Genomic DNA, 20,817 nt, shown 5'->3' on the forward strand with positions numbered 1-20,817 from the left:
GGTTATAACGAAGTTACAACTTTTGGCATCAGACAGAATCCAGGATCCCCAGAGCATCTCTGGGAGCCAGCATCCCTGGTCTACTGCAAGCACCTTTTAGGACGGCCCATGGTGCCCTGAGCAGTGTGAGCAGGGCTGCAGGCTGCTGGGCAGGACAGTGCCAGTGCACCCAGGGCTGGGCTGCTTTGGGGGTATGGAGGGGCAGCGAATGAGCTGCCAGCCACGCTCAGGGCCTGTGGGGAACCTGCTGCTCCCCTCCAAGGATTCGGTGTGAGGCTGCCCCCCGGTCTCTCCGTGGGGAGAGGTGGCCCAGCAACCTCACGGGGACAAACCCACCGCGACCGTCACAGCTGGATGCAGGCCACGCCAAAACGCAGATTGGGACTGAGTCCTGGACCTGGACTAGACACGGATCAGTGCTCAGCCCTGGACTGGGACCGGATCCAGGCTGTGAGTGAGCCCTACACCACAGCAGACCCGAATCGGGACCGGGCCGGGTCCCGTGTCTAGACCGGGCTCACCGAGACTCCGCCCCGCGCCTCCCGCCCAGGGCGTGCCGGCCCGCAGGCCCCAGCAGGGCGGCGGGCACGCAGCGCGGGCGGAGCCGGGCGGGCCCGGAGCGCCGGGCGCGGCCCGTTCCCGTTCTCCGCGGGCGGGGCTCCCGGCGCGCCGCTCCCATTGGCCGCACGGAGCTCACGGCGCGCCCGCCGCGTCACGGGAGCGCGCGGCGGTGTCGGGCCGAGCGCGGCGGGGCCGCTCGATTCCCGGCCCCGGTCCCGTCATGCAGGCGGTGGAGCGGGACGGGGCGGCAGGCGGCCCCGAAGGGGCGGCGGGAGCTGCTGAGGCCCCGCCGGAGCCGTCGCCGCCCAAGGCCGCCGCTGCTTTCGACCTGCTGGAGCTGGTGCGGAGCTACCGGCGGCTGGAGCTCTACCTGGAGCCGCTGCGGGACGCCGCCGACGGTGTCCGCTCCCTCCTCCGGTAGGTGCGGGCTGGGCCAGGATCGAGACCGGGACCGTGCCCGGGTCTCATGTCCCTGGCCTTCCCCCTGTCGGCAGGTGGCAGCGGCCCGTGTGCTCTCTCCTGGTCTGCCTCGGCCTCAACTTCCTCCTGCTCACCCTCGGCCAAGGTGCGTCCCGGGGGTCGGGGCTGCTCCCGTTCCCGGACCCTCCGGGCTGACGCTGTCCCGCCTCTTCCAGCTGCCTGGTACTCGGTGCTCGCCCTGCTGGTGGCGGTGCCGGCCCTGCTGGGTTATCTGCAGGAGACGTGCCGGGCCCGGCCCTCGGAGCCGGAGCTGGTGCGCAGGAGGTACCACAGCATCCGCAGGGAGGATCTGCGCAAGGTGCAGCTCTCGCGGCAGGAGGCCATCGCCCAGGTCAAGAGCTTGTGAGTGCCTGGGGCCTCCCCAGCGCTGGGACTGTGGGGGGCCTCTGCAGCCACAAAGGCTTCTTGGAGGCTGTGCAGTTTGGTTGCAGTTTGGCTGCTGTAACTCATGTGAATGTGGGGAACGAGGGTGTGTGTTTGTGGGTTTTTTTGTGACTGTCTCATTCGCAGCCTGATCCAGCTGGAGGGGTTTCTGAACGGGATGTGCTGCAGCTGTGAGGCAGTGTACCGTGTGCTGTACTGGGAGAATCCCACTGTCTCTTCCCAGTGAGTAGTACTGGGTCAGGCACCCTGTGGTGGGCTTGGTGGGGAGAGGGGCTCAGCCAGGCCTGTGGTGCTGTGTTTGATTTGTTTGGTACTTGGAGAGAACAGATGGAACACCAGATGAAGGAAGGAGTTTGTGCGTGAGTTGCACTGACTTGACCACAGTATCCTGCTGTTTTCCACAGGTTTTATGGGGCGCTACTGGGCACTATCTGTGTCCTCTACCTGCTGCCCCTCTGCTGGGTCCTGGCCATCCTCAATAGCACCCTCTTTCTGGGCAACACCCAGTTCTACCAAGGTATGACACCTGGCTGGAAGTGCCCTGTGTGGGATGGGCTGAGGAAAGGCCCTCTGAAGCCAGGGATCCTTCCCTGGACCTCTCCGTCACATGAGCCTACTGTCCCATGTCAGGCTCTGCCATAGACCCTGAACCCCCATGAAGGCAATGATGCCCTAGGGGTGGTGCTCAGCAGCCCAGGGTGGGTGGTATGCTCCTGGGGCTCAGCTGTTGGAGGTGAGAGTCTCCCCTGATTTGTGTTCCAGCCCAGGTGCCATTTCCTTCTCTGTGGTGTGGCAAACCAGGGTCTGTCAATGCAAGTTGTGTGTGAGCCTCTCCGTCTCTCTTGATCCCTGACCCTGCTCTTCAGGACTTCAAACACATTCAGTGCCTGTGGCAGTATATGACACAGGCTTGAAAACATGCCATTGGAAGGGAGAGGAGTCCTCTTCTGTGGCTCGTGTTGGAGGAGTGTTGGATGTGTCTGAGCTGTGATGTTGGCTCCTGCTGTTCCTTGTCCTGAGCTGAGCTGGGGCAGGTGGTGGTGGGGGGTGGGGGGGGGCTTCCTTTCTCTCCTGACTTTGATGTGTGAACAGAGGAGTGTGTCAATGCCCCACCTTGAACCTTGGAGATCAGGTCTTGCAGTTGGCTTTTGTGTGATGTCGCTGGGAGTAGGGAAATGCCACCCTACTCCAGCTGTATTTCCCTTTTTACCAGTGATAATGGAGCTCAAGGCCTCCATCGAGCAGTGTGTGGGCTCCAAACCCCTCGAGAGCACTCCAGAACCTGCTGAACCCCTGCCACCAGCTGCTGCCCCAGATCGGACCCCCACCCCCACCAGTGCAGAGGTGAGAGAGGGGCAGGCTGGCAGTTGTGGGGTGGAAGCTGCAGAGTCAGCCCTTGGGTCTGACTGTGCCTGTGTCCCTCTACACACAAACTTCTCCCAGCTGCCAGCTTTGCTGGAAGCCTGTGAGCTACTTCTGAGTTACTGGGCTGCTGCTCTGTGCCCTCGGGCTTGGCTCAGTCCTTTTGCCACATGTAAGGATGTGGTCTGAGGAGGCAGGGGCTCACCTCACCTTCTGACACTTGTGTCATTTGTGAGGCTGCCTGGGGCCAGATCCATTGTCCTGGAACCTACCCAGAAATGTGGGGCCACCTTTGAACAGAGGCAGGGGAACAGCAGGACTAGCTTTGTGAATCTCTTGTAGGACCTTACCCCTGGCAGTGTGGAGGAAGCAGAGGAGGCAGAACCTGATGAAGAGTTCAAAGATGCAATTGAGGTTTGAGGCTGGTTGGGGTGGGGCAGCTGAGGTGGGAAAGGGACAAAGACCTTGTTGGGCAAACTGGGTGCTCAGAGAGAGTGACTGTGGGGCTGGGTGCCTCTGACTCTGTGTGTGCTCACTCTCCTCTCTGTCCCATGCTGCGGGAGAAGGAGAACCAGCTGCTGGTCATGGTGAGTACTGCCATGCCAGGGTGTGGGATCTCCTCCCAGCTGGAGCTTTGCCTGGTTTGCTGGTGGCTTGTAGAAATGCCAGGTGCCGCACCCGGCTTGTCGGGTGCCTGCCTCTGGCGTGGGCTGCCCTGCAGCCCTCAGTGTGCCCCCAGCCTCCCTGCTGTGCTCAGCTGGCTCTGCTCTCTGCAGGAGGATGATGAGAGCTCTCAGTGCTCAGCAGATTTTGACCTCAGCCTCCCAGACAATGGTTTTATGAGCAAAAATGAGGTGATCCGCAGCAAGGTGTCCCGCCTGACCGAGCGCCTGCGCAAGCGCTACCCCAGCAACAACTTTGGTGAGTTTGGGAGCAGGTGCTGCTGGGGAGCTCAGCAGCCTGGGCTCTGTGCTGCTTCCAGTGGTGACCAGAGGACTGGGAGAGGGTGTGTGGTGCTTGCTAGGCTGTGCTGACACCTCCAGTGACCTTTTCCACTCTGTGTGGAGAACAGTCCCAGCACTCCGAGGAAGGGCAAGGATGGAAGGTGCAGCAGTGTCACCTCTGAGCTGAGCCTTTACAACAGCTGTAGATGTTCTTGTGCCACTTGCAGCCCCAGGCAGCAGAGCCCTGCCTGACCTCTGCTCTCTTTCTTTCAGGGAACTGCACGGGCTGTGCTGCCACCTTCTCTGTGCTCAAGAAGAGGGTGAGTCTTCAGCTTCTGTCCCAGCTTGCTGTCTGCACCTGGGGCGGAGGTGTTGCTCATGTCTGGCTTGCCCCAGCTTTCTCCAGCAGCTCAGGTGTCTGGCCTTGGTCACAGCCCAAATGACCTCAGCTAAATGCTGGGTGTTGTCACATGCCTAATGGCACCAGGGATCCCTTGTGTTGTACAGCATTTGTCCATTTACTCCTTTGGAAGCTGCCTCAGGCCAAACCCATGTGTTATTGTAGAAGGTACCTGCTCTGTGCCCTGGTTTAGTCCATTTCCTGTGGCCTTTGTGGTGAAGTAGAGCATGGGTCTGCTAGTGGGAATGACCTGTTGCCTTATCTGAGCCCTGTGTGCAATGCTTGGCACACAGTCTGTGGGCAGTTCTCAGAAGCAGGTATAGACTTTTGACCCCTTTCACTTATTCCTGGGTTAGTCTGATACCACGTCTGGGTCTCACCTCCATCTTTCTCTACAGCGGAGCTGCAGTAACTGTGGGAACAGCTTCTGCTCCAGGTGTTGTTCCTTCAAAGTCCCCAAGGCTGTGATGGGAGCCACGGGTGAGTTGAAAGGTGGAGGGAAGAGCTTCTGCTTCCCCCTGTTCTGTGTGCCCAGGCATTTGCCCCAGCCCTGGTGGGGAGGGTAGACAGGACGTGCCCATCACAGCCTGGCTCGGGACAGAGCAGTGATGAATTTGCAGCTCTTGAAGCAGCTCTGTGGCTGGGGTCCCTAGCCCATGGTGGGAAAGGGGGATCTGACATTTGCTTTCCTTTCCAGCCCCGGAGGCTCAGAAGGAGACAGTGTTTGTGTGCGCACTCTGCAACCAGGTGCTCATCAAGTGATGAAACAGGCCCAGCCAGCTCTTGTGTCCTGCACTGCCTGACACCTGGGACAGCGGGCAGGCACCCTTGCCACTGGGAGCCTGGAGTGTTTGGATCCCAGCATGGCATTCCCCTGCCAGAGGACGCTTGCACTTGTGCTCCTCCTGCCAGCGCCAGGCTGGACGGACCAGCCTTCCTTGCCATGCACCAGCTGGGTCACTGTGGTGGAGCACTGCCCACGGCTGTGCCCCATCCCTGCAGCTGCTCCAAGCCCTGGGTGCTCTCTGGCACTTGCTGTGCCCTGCCACGTGCTTGTCCAGGCCCTTTGGCCTGGCTCAGTGATGGAAGAGCCATCCTTCCTACTTGTGGTCCTGCCTTCACCTCCTGGCTGGGGCAGAACAACCTCAGGACTCTGTCCCTACCTTTCCCAGCACTGTGCTATAAGTGACTGTATTTTTGGGATCAATTCAGAGCTCCTCCTGCATCCCTTGGGGTCTAGACTGGCTCAGCTGAGATTCTGCTAGCCACTCCTGTGCTCCTCACCCTCACAGCCTGCAGGTTTAGTCTTTTACCCCTGAATTTGGCTGTAACCCGGAGGAGGAAAGAGAATGAGTTTGGATTGGGCTGTGTGGCTGGGTCTCCAGTGTGACAAAAGGCAGGAGTTGGTGCTGCTCTGTGCACTTAGTGACTGCTGCTTTCTACTACAGATTAATATATAAATGCATATAGAGAATGATCAATAAATCTCTTGTCCTCAGCTGGCTCTTGTGTCATACCAGTAAAAGCTGTCCCAGGCCCAGGTCACTCTGACACCTCTGTGGCTTTGGCCCTGCTATCCTGCAGGTGCTCCTGGACAAATGGTGTTCTGTGCCACCAGCTCTCCACGCTTTACTGGAATTCCCATCTTGTGTCCTGCTGTAGCCTTGTTTGCCCCCTGCTCAGAGCTGTGTGCAGCTGCCTGTCAGCTGTGCCAGGGCTGGATCCTGCTGGGCTGGAGCCAGGGAGCACCTCAGCTCTGACAGGAGCTACTGAGCTTCCTCTGCCTCCCGTGGCTGCTCCTTCCCCTGCCCTCCCCGGGTGCTGGTCCCACCAGCTGCCTGTGTGCACAAGGATGACCTTTCCTTGTGTGAACAGCAAAGCCCCCAGCTATCCCAGGAATGTGACCCTGGCTGCTGTGCAGCTGGGAACAGCCGTGGCCTGGGTCCCTGCCAGCCAGCTGCAGCTTCCCCCAAGCCAGGGAATCTGGGGGGTCGGTGCCCACCAGGCTGTGACACCCACTAGTCTGAGAAGTTGCTGGAACCCAGACCCTGCTGCAAGCTCCACATCCCACCAGTGTGGGAGATCCTGTGTGGCAGGCAGCCTCAACACTTAGCTTGGCTGTGGGCTCATAAACTCCTTTGCATGGAAATTTGGAGAAAATCTGGACTTGGCATTTGATGATGAGGGTGTCTGGCTTGTGCTGGGTGTGCAGGGGAGTGGTGTGCAGAGGGCTGAGCAGTGGGGGCAGTGGAGCAGCTGTAACATTGGGAAGGGGGCTGTGTAGCACCACAAGAGCTGTGGGTGTGTTTGTGAGGGTGTCTGCAATGGGGTATTACTGGGCTGTGAGGGACTGTGAGGGGTCAGCTTGATGAGACAGCTGACAGTGGGAGGCAGAGGAGCCACTCATTTTCTAGAGAAAACACTTGGAGCAGTGAGCACTATGGCCATGTATGTCTGAACACTCTCTGGGAAGATGCTAATGACACAGAATACAGAGGGCTACAGATAAACTTAGGCTGTGGGAGATGGGGTTTTATTTATGCTTTTTAAGTTTTGCAATAAAATGTAATTGACAGTGTTTATTCCTATGAAAGTGTGCTCGCAGTCAAGCTCTGAACAAACCTATAATTTTGAATTTTTTCCCCCTTTTTATTTTTCCCCAGGGAGGAGTGCCCATTTCTGGTGCAAGGCTGGGGCAGGGGCTGGTTGCCCCATGTTCCTGGCTGGCTGTGGGGCCAGAGTGGGAGATTTGGGGCTCTGGAGGCTGACCAGTGGGGCCAAGGCCATGCCCAAGGAGGGCAGAGGGAGAAGAGGTCAGCCCAGAGCAGGGCAGGTGCACAGTGCTCTTGTCAGCCAGAAGAGGGTGGGTGCAGACATCCTGCAGCCTCAATTTCCTTCTTGTCCCAGGAGCTCCCTGAGGCTGGTCAGCTCTGAAGAGAAGGCAGTGTCAGGCAGGCAGGCACTGGGGGAATGTCCTGGCAGCACCTTGGGCCCCCTCACCCTTTGGGATGGGTGGATACCAGTGTGCACTGCAGGAATGATGGGGTCCCTAAAGCTGCCCTCTGCCAGCTGGGACTGGGGGGGCAACTGGGGGAGTCCAGCTGAGCTAAGGCACAGCCCCTGCTGCCCTCAGGGCTGGGCTGAGGGCTGCCCTGCTCCTCGGGGTTTTGGGAAGGTGCCGGCTTTTGCAGGTGGGTGGCCCTAGGAATCATTTTGGAGGAGGCTGGAGGCTGTGGCATGGGAGGTCTGGCAGCCGAGCAGGGCTGGCAGGGAGCTGCAGAGAGGACTTTCAGATGGTATGGTGTGGGGAGGATGGGGTTGGAGGCTGCCTGGTCCAGTATCTGCCCCCTTTGATGCTCAGTGCCAGGATTCTCACAAGTGCTGTGAGCTCTCAGACCATGGATTTATCCCCTGGGGTGACAAAGGAAGAAACTTCCCTGGCAAACCACAGCTAAACCCAGCTGTGAGGCTCCAGCAGCAGTGATGGCCCTGTCCCCCCATCCTACTCATCCCAATGCCCTCCCAGGCTCCCTGGAGTGGCAGGGGTGCCTGAGTCTCCAGGGATGTCTGTGACCACCAGGAACCACATCCCTTGGCTTGGCTGGACTGCCCAGGCTCAGGCTCTGGGCACAGCACCTGGAGTGGGACTAGAGCCAGATCCTGAGGTGACCTCTCTCTCTCAGGCTGCCTCACTCAGTGGGCAGGACTGGGACCCCCCTCCCAATCTTCTGGGGTGCCTGAGGGAACCCCAAGGGGCTCATACCCACGAGCTGCAGTGAGTGGCACACAGACTTCTCCGAGCTGGAATAATTTACTGTGGTGTTGGTGGGCGAGGGGTGCGTGGCTGGGTCACAGCAGGGTGTGTGCAAGGGATGCAGCAGGGCTGCTCTGGGGCACTTGGAGGTGTGAGCCCTGTGCTATGGGGAGTGGGGGAGCCCAGGAAGGGTTTGTGCAGCTCTGGCCACTGGGTCTGGAGGGAGTCAGTCAGTGGGAACAGAGGGGCAAGAGGGACCTGCCTGGGCTGGATCTCTGGAAGGTGAGATAATCCAGGGCTGGATGTGAGCTCCAGGTGAGGGGATGGGATGTGTTGGTGGGCTGGAACAGGGACTGGGGGGGCTGAGGGTCTGTGGCATATCATGAGGGAGCTGGGCAAAGGACATGGCTGCAGGGGAGGGGTCCCAGGTGTAGCCAAGGAGGCCAAGCAAGGATCCTAAATGAAAGCAAGGGTCTCTGGGCTTCTGGGTGGGGAACCTGGGAGTAGACAAGGGTGTCCAGTACAGACTGGGGCTCACAAGCATGCAGAACAAGGGTCCTGGGTCCAGACTAAGGTCCTGGACAGGGGTGAGGGTCCTGGGAGCAGAACAGGGATCCCAGGGGCGCAGAGTAGGGGTCTTGGGAAGAGGCAGGTGTCCTGGCTGTGGATCAGGGCTCCCACAAATGCAGCAGGGAATCCTGCAGGTGCACAGCTGGGTTCTGGGGCACAGCCAAGGGCCTGAGGTGAGCAGGGCTGAGGTCCTGGGGTGCAGCCAGAGAAGCCAGGGGTGGGATGTTGGGCCAGTGCAGGAGTTCTGGGAAAGGGCAGGGTGGGCAAAAAGCCCTAGTGCTGCCCAGCCCCATAGAGCAGGGGATGGTAGAGCGGGCAGGGGTAGGAGAACATGAACTTGACTGCAAACTTCATCTCCTTGTTGTGCTTCTGCCAGGGGTAGATGGCCAGGAGGAGCAGGCGGCCGCCCACCTTGCGGCCCATGACCAGGAAGCTGCCGCTGAGGCTGTCGAGCTGGGGGCAGGGGCAGGTACCCGCGTTCCTCATGTGCAGCACCATCTTCTTGGTGTCCTTGCGCTTCAGCGGGCCCAGTTTCAGCACCTTCTTCTTCTGGGCAGCCACCAGCCGGCGCTCCCCGTTCTCCTCCGTCACCTCCTTGATGCGCATTTTCACCACTGTGTGGGGCAGCGGGGTACGGTTGGGGCAGGGAGGGAGGGAGCACGGCTGGATGCTGGGGAGGGGAGGGCCTGGGCCGGGCACCTGGGCAGGACAGGGTGCAGCCCACCCCTGGGTTGGGTCTCTGGGGAAGTTACGGGGTGAGGAGGGGAAAGGGGTTTGGGGAGGGTCCAGCAGACGCCCCCAGTGACCCTCCCAGATGTCTTCTCCCCTATCCCCCACCAATGTGTGGTGCACCCATCCCAGGCATGAAGGGTCCAAGGGAATGGCTCAGGGGTCTCCCAGGGGCTGTCCCCATACAACCCCACCCTCTGGCCAAATCCCACCCCAGCTGCCAGACCTAGGGGAGGCAAAGCCTTGTCCAGGGGGGCTGGTAAGGAGACCCCAGCACTCACCAAAGTCACTGGAGCACATCTGCTCCATCATGCCATCCGCCTTGTGCTCCATCTCACACTGGGTGCAGATCTTGGACACTGTGGTGAGAGACCAGTTAGTGTCACAGCTTCATGCTGCTGGTACTTGTCACCAGGGCCAGCTGCTCGGGGACACGCTTGGGAGAGCCCCAGCAGCTCCTCTGCTCCCTAGGTAGCTGTGCTGGGGTGATGCAGAGAGGCACAGAGCACCTTGCTGGCCAGGGTCACTCCCCAGGAGGGGAGGAGATATGGGGACACCCTCCCATCAGATGCTGGCACTTTGAAGCACAGCAGCAGTGAGGGTGGTCCCAGCCTAAGGCTGTCACAGCCCTGACCCTGAGCCTAGGCTGCCTTTGGGTGATGTCCCCTCTCCTGGCTGAGGGGACAGCCACCCTGTAGCAGCAGTGTGGGGCTGACACCGCAGGTGCAGCATGCTCTCTCCTGCTGACATGGGACCCAGTGGCGGCAGAGGGACACAGCACTGCGGTGGATCGGCCAGCAGCTCCCACCTCATCCCCTGTTCTTCCTCATCCCGGGACAGCTCTATGCAGGCAGCTGGGAGCACAGTGCTTCTGGGCAATAGTGCCAAGACAAAGCTGATCCTGTGCCCCCTCCTGCCCTGTTACACAAGAGTCCTTGGCCAGCACTGGTGTCCTGGGCTGTGCTCTGAGGGGTGAAGGGACACCTGTGCAGGGGCTCCACATGCATTCCCAGCCCACTACAGTACCCTTCCCACTTACCTGGCGGCGGCGTGGCTTTGCTGTTCCCAAACTGGACGGCGATGCAGAGCTCGTGGTCAGAGGGGAACTTGCCACAGTGCAGCATCTCAGGCCAGGGGAAGCCATAGGACTCCATGACGGGGGCACAGGAGTCCCGTACCACCTCGCAGAGGGAGCGGCAGGGATACACGGGCCGGTCAAGGCACACGGGGGCGAAGAGGGAGCAGAGGAAGAGCTGGGTGTCGGTGTGGCACTGCTTGGCGAGCAGGGGCACCCAGCTGCCGGCCTGCTGCTTGGCTTCGGCCATGGTCTCGTGCTCCAGCAGGTTGGGCAGCCGCATGCGCTTGTAGCCCACGTCGCGGCAGAGCTGCATGTCGGCCGGGATGTCGAGGCACTGCGGCTCCCGCCCGTAGAAGCGCCCGTGGGGCAGGCTCTCGGGCTGCCAGCCGTAGTAGTCGTAGTGCTGCCCGCCGCCCAGGGACCCCGCCAGCACCAGCGACAGGGCCAGCAGCGCCGTGCCCCGGGAGCGCGGGTGGGTGCCCGCCTGCGGCATCGCCGCTGCGCGCCCGCCGCTGCCGGCCGCGGCTGCCGAGCGGGACGGGAGCGTGGCTCGGCACCCTGCCTGCTCCCTTAGCGCCTCCCACGCCCGCTGCCCTTTCTAAGGAGGTTGGAGACCTCGCCGGCAGCCAATCTGCTCTGCCTGCCGGGCCCCCCGGGGCTGGCCCCCGGCTCCCCCTAGCTTGCCCGCACCGCTGCCACCTCCCTCCCTCCCTCCCTCCTTCCCTCCTTGGCACATGGTGCTCCAGTGCCCCTCGCCCTCCCAGGGAGCCCCCCTGCATGCACCCCCCAGCCCACTCTGCTCTGTGTGCCCCCTGCGTGATGCTTTCTAGAAGGGCTGGCTTGCCTGTCCATGGCGAGGTGTTGTGGGTACAAGTTGTCCCCATTATTCATATCAGTCCTGCTGCCCCCATCCCACCTGGCACCCCAGTGGCATGTTCTGCCTTGGGGCAGGGGATCCTGCTTCCTACCCTGTGCCACACTACTCCCCACTCTTTTCTCCCAAGACTATGCGTGGGGTGCTGGGGTTTAAGGAAGAGGACACCCCAGAAGCTTCATGCTGCAGCCCTGGGAGGGCTCCTGTACCCAGGTGCCAGGTGTGCCATCAATGAGGCAGTGCCATGGGCATGGGGTCCTTATTCTCATGGATGGTTCTGCCAGCATGTACCTTGGGCAGTGCATGGTCTGCTCGCACAGGACAGCTGGGATTACACCTTCCAGCAAAGGGCCTGCACCCAGGCTCTGCCAGTGCTCAGGGTGTGGGCAAAGCTAGAGCCCAAATGACATGAGGGTCCTGCCCAGATGACATTCCCCCATTCCCTTGGAGATGGGGGGTGCAAGGCTTAAGACCCCATTAGAAACCCATTTGTCTGCAGGGGTTATCTGGGCCACCCCTCCCTTTCCCATGATCGATGCCCCTGCCTGGCCAGCGGGCTTTGGGCGGCCGCTGGCCCCTGCCCACCGGATAAGGCAGCTCTGTTAATGGGCTGAGAGAGCAAACAGTCCAGTGCAGGCAGTGATAGCAGCTGCTCTTTGCCCTGGGCTGGGGGCAGGGACTGTCCCCCCAACCCTGCTGGGGTACTGCTTTGGGACAATGCTGGGAACCTCAGCTGCACAACTTGCCCTTCCCTGTAGCCTTCCCACCCTGCCCATGCCCTCTGTGCTCAGCAGCCGTCACTGCATCACCCAGTGCTGCTTGCTTCCAGCCCGAGGGTGGGCTGGGTTCATCCCACCCAGCCCGGAGATGGCACCATTAATGTGTAACTGCCGGGGAGCCCGATAAGATACAGCAGCCTCTTATCAGGGCTGCCTGGTAGCAGGAGGGAGGGTGATCGAGGCATCAGGCTGTCACGGCAGGAGTAAGATTGTCTGGAGATAAATGCTGATAGAAAATAGGTAATCCGTGATGGATGGGCTTGGGCAGGGTGTAATTGCCATGGGAGCTGGGCTGGGAAGGGGCTGGTGAGGCCTGGGAGCAGAGGCAGAGGGAGGCCGGGTGTGCAGGGTGGAGCTGCCAGAGTGCTGATACTGAGCACAGTCGTGGGTGTGCCATGTCCCTGGGCTGTTCCTGTGGCACTGCCAGCACTGTCCTGCTCTTGACCATGGACCAGCTCCTGGCTCTCAGCCTGCCACATCCCACAGCCCAGTCTGGCCTCTACATCCCCAGTTCCTCCCAGGAAGGTGTTGGGGGTGCTGAGCCCTCTATGCCAGCTGGCACCACATCAGATGAAGGTGAGGGGGCTGGCGAGGCTGGGGCTGAGCAAGGGTCTCCCTGCCAGCTGCCCCAGGCCCTTCATCTGCCATGACGCCTTCATTAGAGCCCTGAGTCACCTCCTGGCTGTGCTGTGGGGAGCAGGGCTGCCCCACAAGAGCGGTGTCTGCCCCCCGTGGGTGTCCTGGCAGCCTTACCTTGAGCTGAGTCTGTGCCTCTGCTCTGGGGAGCCCCTGCTGCACTCGCGTTGCTTCCTTAACCCTTTCCCACCCAGGATGTCCCAGGCTGATCTGGGCTGTACCCTGGAGAAGGGGATGGACCCAAGACTGGCACCCTTCCCTGCGCCTTGTCTGCTCAGGCTGCTCCGGTGCCCACATGTCCGTTCTGCAGCCATGCAGCTGTCTGGGAGATAGACACTTGCTCCTGTCACTCCAGAAAGCTGGCTGTGCCACCGCTCGTGTCACTGCCTGTGCCACTGTCACAGCAGCGAGTCCAGAAGCGGGGCCATGGGGGCTGCCCCCTCTGCGGTGGGGACCTCGGGGACGGCCAGCCAGGGTGACACAGTAAGAGCACATCACCTGGGGGGCTCCCTCGACACTCCCGACCCTCCCTGGGGGGACCCGTGCCTGGCTGTAGCACGGACCAGGTCCTGTAGCAGGGAAGGGAGGCCCCCAGGAAAGGAGCAGCTGAGCACGGTCCCGGCCGCCTCCTTCCATCCTTGTGTCCCACCCACTTTTCTGCCGCAGCTTTGGGTGCTACCGACCTTGTTTCTGTCAGCAGAGATGCATCCCCAGGGACTGGGTGGGTGGGCTGAGTGGGCTACCTCTCATCCTCCTCTTTTCCCACCCCCTCGCCCTTCCTGCCCCAGTCCCGCACGGGTTCCTGGGCTGCACCCAGTGTGGAGCAGGGGCCTTTGGGAGAGGCAGCGCACCGGGGCTGGCCATGCCGAGTCCCAGGAGGGGGCGGCACGCTGGCACTGTCCCTGCACAGCAGCTCCCGGGAGAGCAGCCTGGCCGGGGGCAATGCTGGGCCGGCAGCACGGCTCGGGCGGGTGGTCCCGCCTGGCAGCGGCCGCGGGAGGCTGGGGCATGACCGGGGACACCGCGGGGCCGAGGCTGCCCGGGTGATGTGGCACGGCCGGGGCGGGCAGCGGGCGGGTCAGCGATCGCCGTGCACTTGCCCTGCGCCCACACACGCTCCCGCTGCCCGGCAGCCCCAGGAATGTGCTGGCAGCGCTCCCGGCCCAGCTGCGGAGCCCAGACTGCCCCGGCGCCCTCCCAGCCCCCAGCCAGCACCTCCCGGCCCTGCCCAGTTCCTGCCAGCTCGCACACAGACCCTCCCTGTTCGCGGCCGGACACCCCGATCCCGGCCCCCGGCGTTCGGTCCCACTCAGCAGGGCAGGGAGGGGGCATGTCGCATGTGCAGACCCTCTGAGGAGGGGTCCCTTTCCCTCACAGCGTGACACCATGCGTGGGGACCTGCTCTGCAGTGCTGTTTGTCCCTCCCCGCCCCACCACGTCTGCTCCCACCACAGCCCCATGCCCGGTGGGGGAGCAATCCTCGCACAGTCCCTGCTCCCAGCCGGCTCCTTGGCTAGTGGCAGACCTTGGCACCTTGCTCTGAAACCACATCCTCCTCTGCTGCCCGTGTGCAGGAGGATGCTGTGTCTCCCAGCATGTGGACTCTGTGGGATGTGCTGGGGGGCTGCCCAAACCCTCTGTGGGGGCTCCCAGTGCAATGAGGGTCCTGGAACCACCCCTCAGATGGACACAGCTGGGCTGCAGGTGCCACAGAGGGGTGTCCACACTCAGGGTGTCCAGTCTGTAGGGTCAGTTGGTGCCCGTTTGGGGCACTCTCCTTGTCCTGTGTGAAGGGGCAGGCTGGGGCATTTGGAGCTGTTTTCCAGAGGCTCACAGTGTGGGGGCCTCATCCCCCTCCCTTTTCCCTCCCAGGTGCACACACCTGGGATCTCTCAGGAAAGGTTATCAGCTAATCACACTGTGTTTGTACCTCCCAAATGTCACCGTTGTCCTCGCTGGGATTGTGAGCTCATGCTCCCCACCATTACTGAAAGCACTTCCAGTGCTAGGGGTAGCAGCTGCCATGCCCTTCTGTGGCCCCTTTGAAGCAGAGCTGGAGCTGCTGACAGCTCTGACAGGCTGGAGAGGGGTTCAGCAGGCAGTGGGTGCAGGATGGAGCCACAGGGGTTGATCCCAGACTGGTTGCAGGGCTCCAGCTGTCCTCCATGGGCCCTGGTCATCCTTGTACTGCAGGGAGGGTTGAGATGCTGGGATGAGGTGCAGCACCATGCACCCAGAGACACACAGGGGACACTCCCTGGTCCTGGGCTGGGAGTCAAGTGCAGGGCTTGGAGCAGGGGCACTGCTGGGCCATGCCTGCTGTGGTGTGATGGGCACATTGCCTGCTGAGGGCTGGCCAGAGGGGTACCAAGTGTGCCCCATGTCTGTCCCATGGGGCCAGGGCCAGGGCCTCTGGGAGGTCAGCCAGGGCCGAGGGCAAGGAGAGATCTGTGGGGTCTGTCTGCAAGACAGGTCAGAGCTGCCCACCCCAGGTGCACGGGAGGAGCCAGGCAGGGGAGTAAAGGCAGCTCTGGCATCAGCCATGCCTATCCCTGCTGCTGGGCAGCCTGAAAAATCACCCCTTTGGGCTGAGCAGAGGAAGCAGAAGGGTGAGAGCCCTGCCAGGATCCCTCACAGTGCAGTGGTCTGGGGAGGGCAGCAGGGCCATGCAGCACATTGAGGCTACCCTGAGCCCCTGCTGTCCCTGCTGCTACCTCCTGGGCAGTATAGCTGGCAAAAGGCAGCTCCCTGTGGCGGGGGGATGTCCCACCAAAGGATGGGACATGCACATGCAGACAGCAGGTCCATGGCCTGTGAGGCACATGGGGCCCAGAACCAAAAGTTCTTTGCTTGGGCTGGGTTGGTGTAGCCAGAGGAGACAACCCTGGGGCAACACTACAGGATGTGGGATGATGGGCAGAGCCTGGGATGGCAGGGAGGGCACCCCCCGGCTGCTCCTGGCCCCTCACTGCAGCAGAGGAGAGCAAACTCCATCTCCTGGCAGGCACAGCATTGCCATGGCAACCGGCGGGACCTGCCAGGCGGGCAGGCCAGCACTGACGTGGCAGTGGCATGCAGCACAGGAAGGAGATGGCAGGCAGGGGCTGGGGACATCTGGGGACAGGCTTAGGTGTGTGAGCACACTGCATGTGCACCTGGGTGGGCACCTGAGTGCATGCACGAGTGCCTGTGCCAATGTGCATGCACGTGTCTGGGTGCATGGGAGACTTCACACAGCACCCTCTCAAGGGTCGCCCCTTGGTTTTGTGGCACCATCGAGGCAGGATGTGCCTCACTGCTCTGGAGGGTGGGCTGCCAGGGTTCCTCTGACCCTTGGGAGCAGCAGGTTTCCCCAAAAGCTGCGGGATCCATGGCTTTGTGTCTGTGGGGAAGATGAGCCCTCCAGCTGGGGTCCCTGACTGCATGGTTCCTTTGGTCTCTTGGTCACAAACCCTGCCATCCTTCAACCACCCCCAGGCCTCCATTTGCCCTGCCCAAAGCCTGGGCTGGTGCTCAGAGCAAGGAGCAGGAGTCAGACAGAGCTACCCCTGTGCTGCAGGCAGCTGGCTATGGCACATTTGCTGTGTTAGCTGTGTTAGCGGTGTGTTATCTGTTAGCTGTGTGTAAGCTGCGTGTTGTGTGTGTTAGCTGTGTGTGTTAGCTGTGTGTGTTAGCTGTGTGTTGGCTGTGTAAGCTCTGTGTAAGCTCTGTGTCAGCTGTGTTAGCTGTATGTAAGCTGTGTGTAAGGTGTGTATTAGCTGTGTAAGCTGTGTGTTAGCTGTGAATTAGCTGTGAGTTAGCTGTGCTATCTGTGTTAGCCATGTTCTGTGCCAGAGCAGATGTTCCGCAGGGCCCGGCGCTGCCCCCGGCACGGCCCAGGTGTTGAGGCAGGCTGGCAGCTCTCCTGCCTGCTGAGGGCCCTGTGCCCAGCTACTGCATCCCTCGCCCCACTGCAGCCCAGCTGGGAGGCCCCCTGCTTCGCCTCCCGGGAGAGCCTCTGTTCCCCCCGTTTGGCATTTCTCCGGCTCTAATTGAGCTGTCAATGGGCAGAGATAACGGGGAGTTCGTTAGCTCTGCTCTTTGATGTCTGCCCGCGCTCTGATCACAGCACCAGCTGCAACTCCTTAGCAAACAAACAGCTTCAGATGAGGTCCCTTGGCACGGCGCTCTGCCAGTCCCACGGTGGACCCCCCAAATCCCTGCCGGGCCATTCTCACGATCGCTCACACCCTCTGTTACCTCCGGCAGCCCCCTCGGCAGCCAGGCTTCCCCCAGGGACCCCCGGCCGCATCTCGCAGATACCGGGCTGCGGCACTCGCCCTGCCGGACCCCCGGGACGCACAGCAGCCGCCCTCCCTCGCAGCCCCACTCCGGAGCCAGCCCCGGGGCACTCGGTGCCGCCGTCCGCAGGGGCTCCGCGCCGGCGGCGGCAGGCGCCCATCCCCGGTGCCTCGGGGCGGGCCGCGGCGGACCGGGCGGCTGCGCACACGGGGCGGCCGGGCCCGCCTCCGCCCCTCGGCGCGGCAGCACCGCGGACAGCGCCCGGCCCCGCGCGGCTCCGCACGGCTCCGGAGACGGCGCCAGTGCGGTGCGGTCCCCGCGGCGCGGCACGGCACAGCCCGGCCCGGCGCCCGCCGCGCCATGGCCACGGAGGTGGGTGCGGGCGGCGCGGCGGGGGCGCCCCGGCGGCGGCGCCCCCGGGCCGGACTGCGGCGGAGCTCCCCGGCCCGCGGTGTCCCGCCGCCCTGCGCTGCCGGGGAGCGGCACCGACGGGGCTCGGTCCGCGTGGGGTGCGCTGCTGCGGGGGGACAGCGCGGGGCGGGGGTCCGTGGGGACAGCGGTGTGGGGCAGAGAGGGCTCCGTGGGCGCGGCCGGTGAGGGGCCTGAAGGGCTGTGGGGTGCAGGGTGGCTGCAGGCCGCCTTTGAAGGCTGGAGCGGGTCCGGGTTGGGCTGTGGGACGGGGGGCTCTCCTCCCACATGCCGTGGGTCGGACGCGGGACGGCCTCAGACGGTCTGTGGGGAACGGAGCAGGCAGTAGCCCCATAGAACCCAGAGGAAGCACGGGGACGGGCCTTGGCACAACCTGGTGCCTCCATCCCCTTCTCCGGCCACCAAAGCTGCCCCACAGGCTGCAGCTCGGGGGCTGGCACGGGCTCTCACACCCTGTGGGGAGTCAGGGCTTAGCACCTGCTGCCGGGGCTGCCGGTCCTTTTCATGAAGACGCCCCACTGCAGCCTGCCCACCCGCTGGGCCACTGCTGCAGCCTCACTGCCCAGTCTCTGCTCCTGCTCGGGAGCCTGGGAGCTGTTGGGTTGGCTGTGTTCTGGGGCACTGCTGGGGCCGGGGGGCTATCCCCTCCCCGGGCCATGGCCCGCTGGCAACACACGCGTGCAGGAACCACTGGGGCTGAGACCAGACACCAGCCTGAGGTGGGAGCACTCACAGTCACCCTCCTTCCTGTGGAGCAGGGGCTGCCACAGCATCCTCCCCTTGCTGCCATCCTCCCCTCGCTCCCCGCCTTGCACCTCCAGCGCCAGGCTGTACTCATGGCATGACACAGCCTGTGCCAGGGGCTCCCTGCAGGCCCTGACACTGGGGAATGGTGCTGCTCCCCAGGCCTCCAGGCCTCCAGCAAGGATGCCCAGCACCCCTGGCTGCAGGCCCCGTCTCACCCTCTGCCCTCAGGTGCACAGCCTACAGGAGCTGCGGCGCAGCGCGTCCCTGGCCACCAAGGTCTTTGTGCAGCGGGATTACAGTGACGGGACCACGTGCCAGTTCCAGACAAAGTTTCCCCCTGAGCTGGAGAGCCGGGTAGGGAGTCTGAGAGGTTGTCAGGGTGGGGGGGTGCCCTATGGGGACTCAGAGGGAAGAAGAGTCTAAAGGTGTGGGGACTTATGGGGTGTTGTATGGCCCTGGGCCAGCCAGTGCTACTGGGTGCATGCAATCACAGCTGGCTTGGCTGGTGGGCAAGGCCTTTGGTGCTCCTGGGGGCTGGGAGGCTCTGGTGAAGGCTGCAGGTGCAGCAGGTCTTGGTATGGGTGGGAAGTGGGCAGGGGCCTGCAAGCTGAGGCATCAGCTGGGCAGGGAGGAGAGGGTTAAGTGTTCTCCAAGTCCCCCCAGGAAAGGGGACAAGGTGGTGCAGGGAGTCAGTCCCTGGCCAGACTCCTCTTCATCCTGGTTTCTGTCCTAGATTGAGCGGCAACTTTTTGAGGAAACTGTGAAAACCCTAAATGGCTTCTACGCTGAGGCGGAGAAGATTGGGGGCAGCTCATACCTCGAGGGGTGCCTGGCCTGTGCCACTGCCTATTTCATCTTTCTCTGCATGGAGACACATTATGAGAAGGTGCTGAGGTGCAGGGGAGGGTTCAGGGATGGGCACAGCTGCCAGTGGGCACAGGGATGGCTCGGGAGTGTCACAGGGAACATGGGACTGAGGCCAGAGTAGACAGCAAAGCTGGCAGGCCCTGAGTGTCCCTCCCTGTGCTGACAGGTCCTGAAGAAGATCTCCAAGTACATCCAGGACCAGAATGAGAAGATCTATGCGCCACGGGGGCTGCTGCTCACTGACCCCCTGGAACGTGGCATGAGGGTCGTATCCTTTGGGCAGCGGGATGCTTGGGGCATGGCAAGGGTGAGGGGAGACTGGGCATGGGTTCTGGGTGATTGGGCTGGCACATCTCACCGGTGTTCCTTAGCAGGGTCCAGATCGAGATCTCCATCTACGAGGACCGGTGCAGCAGCGGCAGCTCCAGCAGCGGCAGCTCCAGCAGCAGCAGCGGGGGCGGTGGAGGCGGGGCAGGGGGCCGGTGACTGGCCGGGAGTCCCTGCAGGGACTCGTACTGCCGGGACAGTGGCCTCTCCGAGCTCCGCAGGCTGCACTACCAGAGCACCCGCTTCTGAGCCCAGCGAGAGCAGCAGGGGGAGGCCGGGGCTACCGGGTGGGGCTGCCCACCCCCATCTGCTCTTTGTCCCCCGCAGTGGGTCTGCCCCTGCTCGGACCCACTGTGGGCAGGGACTGCTGCTGGGGCATCCCAGGTGCTTCCCACTGAGCCGAACTGTTGCCAAGGGGCTCCTACAGCCCTCCATGTGCTGGGTGCTGCCGCCCCTGCCACAAGCAAAAGGAGCTTGCCCTGCTAGGGGCAGTCCCAGCTGGCAGTGTCCCTGTTGCCAGGCTCTGGGAGCGCTGGGACTGGCAAAGCCTCAGGCAGTGCTAAGCAGGGGACGCACAACCCCACACTCACAGGCACTGACAGCTCTTGCTGCACCCCCTCCTGGGGACAGCCTGCCCTTGGTGCTGTGGTGTGGCTCAGCTGCTGCTCGTGCACCGTTCAGGGGGCCTGGCAGAGCACTGGTGCCGCTTCTTCTGCATGATGGGCCGTGCGTTCACCCCAGCTCTGTGCCACCCACTGCCCCATTGCTGCTCTCCTGGCCCCTTCCCCCATCTGGCACTACATCCTCTCCAGCAGCAACCTTCACTGCCCGGACACTGGGCACTTGCTTCTGCTCCCTGCATGACCTGCTGCCATCCCCAGCTGGACCCATGCATCTCTCCAGCCCAGTGTCCAGGCCAGGGAGCTGCAGTGCTGGGCATGGTGATGCCCTGTGCCATGTGCCCTGGACTCATTCATGGCCCGGCACAGTCGAGGCTGAGCTGTGACATGGGTGAGGCAGGGTCCCTGCCCAGTCCTAGCAGAGTTTGCCTGTATCCAGCTCCCAGCAGCCCCTGCCTACTCTGCCCCATGACCTGCCCTAATGCAGGGAGGGTGCCCAGTGGGGCAGCTCCATAAGGACCCTTCCTCTCACACTGCTGAGTCCTCTCCTGCCCACGTGTCCTGCATGCATCTGCCACCAGTGCCCCAATTCTCAGCCTGGTCTGTCAGAGGGACCTTGAGGGGCACCTGAGCCTGGCAGCAAGGTGTGGAGGTTCATGGTCCAGGGGTCAGATAGCAGGAAATAGAAGGGTCCATGTGACATCCAGCACCCCAAGGAGAATTCCTATCTGGGAGCAGGGCTGAACCAAGCTGGCCTTTCTCTCCTGGGAGCCTGGAGGGAGGACCCTGCCCTGTGGGACTTCTTTTGGCTCAGTCATGATGTGTGTGTGGGGTGGCCCTGGCCTCAACGTTCCTGCTGGAGCCCCCCCACCCCTGCATGGAGACCTTCCTCAATAAACCCCACGCTTCTTCCCCCACTGCCTACCCTGCATCTTCTTGTGTTGGGGAGGTGAGCAGGACAATCCTGTGGGGGCACAGAATCAGGCTGGGTATCT

General features: G+C 62.5%; 3 protein-coding genes across 4 annotated transcripts; 2 read left to right on the forward strand and 1 right to left on the reverse strand.

The window, feature by feature from the left end:
• The first annotated feature begins 637 nt into the window (after positions 1-637).
• Positions 638-5,629, forward strand: ZFYVE27 (zinc finger FYVE-type containing 27). Of its 2 annotated transcripts, XM_054637503.2 has the most exons (12): positions 641-978; positions 1,056-1,126; positions 1,197-1,383; positions 1,552-1,647; positions 1,830-1,942; positions 2,639-2,769; positions 3,130-3,201; positions 3,354-3,374; positions 3,564-3,708; positions 4,005-4,051; positions 4,530-4,611; positions 4,829-5,629. In XM_054637503.2, exons 1-12 carry the CDS (start codon positions 782-784, stop codon positions 4,891-4,893), a joined length of 1,227 nt encoding a protein of 408 aa, XP_054493478.1. In that variant the 5' UTR covers positions 641-781; the 3' UTR covers positions 4,894-5,629. The 2 variants fall into 2 exon arrangements, with proteins under 2 accessions (XP_054493479.1, XP_054493478.1); XM_054637504.2 differs by lacking the exon at positions 3,354-3,374 and having other exon boundaries at positions 638-978.
• A 905-nt stretch (positions 5,630-6,534) lies between these two features.
• Positions 6,535-10,930, reverse strand: SFRP5 (secreted frizzled related protein 5). The gene is made up of 3 exons (XM_054637557.2): positions 10,224-10,930; positions 9,466-9,543; positions 6,535-9,069 (listed from the first exon to the last, which is right to left on the reverse strand). Exons 1-3 carry the CDS (start codon positions 10,753-10,755, stop codon positions 8,729-8,731), a joined length of 951 nt encoding a protein of 316 aa, XP_054493532.1. The 5' UTR covers positions 10,756-10,930; the 3' UTR covers positions 6,535-8,728.
• A 6,014-nt stretch (positions 10,931-16,944) lies between these two features.
• Positions 16,945-20,739, forward strand: GOLGA7B (golgin A7 family member B). The gene is made up of 5 exons (XM_054637243.2): positions 16,945-17,204; positions 18,237-18,362; positions 18,742-18,894; positions 19,042-19,143; positions 19,257-20,739. Exons 1-5 carry the CDS (start codon positions 17,193-17,195, stop codon positions 19,359-19,361), a joined length of 498 nt encoding a protein of 165 aa, XP_054493218.1. The 5' UTR covers positions 16,945-17,192; the 3' UTR covers positions 19,362-20,739.
• Positions 20,740-20,817: the final 78 nt, after the last annotated feature.

Source organism: Agelaius phoeniceus, chromosome 9 (assembly GCF_051311805.1).
Source record: "Agelaius phoeniceus isolate bAgePho1 chromosome 9, bAgePho1.hap1, whole genome shotgun sequence".
NCBI classification, from domain to species: domain Eukaryota; kingdom Metazoa; phylum Chordata; class Aves; order Passeriformes; family Icteridae; genus Agelaius; species Agelaius phoeniceus.

Bases quoted from the DNA above. Each gene is read 5' to 3' on its own strand.
- ZFYVE27 (XM_054637503.2), top strand. From the start codon at position 782: ATGCAGGCGGTGGAGCGGGACGGGGCGGCAGGCGGCCCCGAAGGGGCG. The intron at 1,384-1,551 runs GTGAGTGCCTGG...TCTCATTCGCAG, and splicing joins ATCGCCCAGGTCAAGAGCTT to CCTGATCCAGCTGGAGGGGT. The intron at 3,375-3,563 runs GTGAGTACTGCC...TGCTCTCTGCAG, and splicing joins AGAACCAGCTGCTGGTCATG to GAGGATGATGAGAGCTCTCA.
- SFRP5 (XM_054637557.2), bottom strand. From the start codon at position 10,755: ATGCCGCAGGCGGGCACCCACCCGCGCTCCCGGGGCACGGCGCTGCTG. The intron at 9,544-10,223 runs GTAAGTGGGAAG...CTCTCACCACAG, and splicing joins CAAAGCCACGCCGCCGCCAG to TGTCCAAGATCTGCACCCAG. The intron at 9,070-9,465 runs GTGAGTGCTGGG...TGCCCCACACAG, and splicing joins GATGTGCTCCAGTGACTTTG to TGGTGAAAATGCGCATCAAG.
- GOLGA7B (XM_054637243.2), top strand. The intron at 18,895-19,041 runs GTGCTGAGGTGC...CTGTGCTGACAG, and splicing joins TGGAGACACATTATGAGAAG to GTCCTGAAGAAGATCTCCAA. The intron at 19,144-19,256 runs GTATCCTTTGGG...AGCAGGGTCCAG, and splicing joins TGGAACGTGGCATGAGGGTC to ATCGAGATCTCCATCTACGA.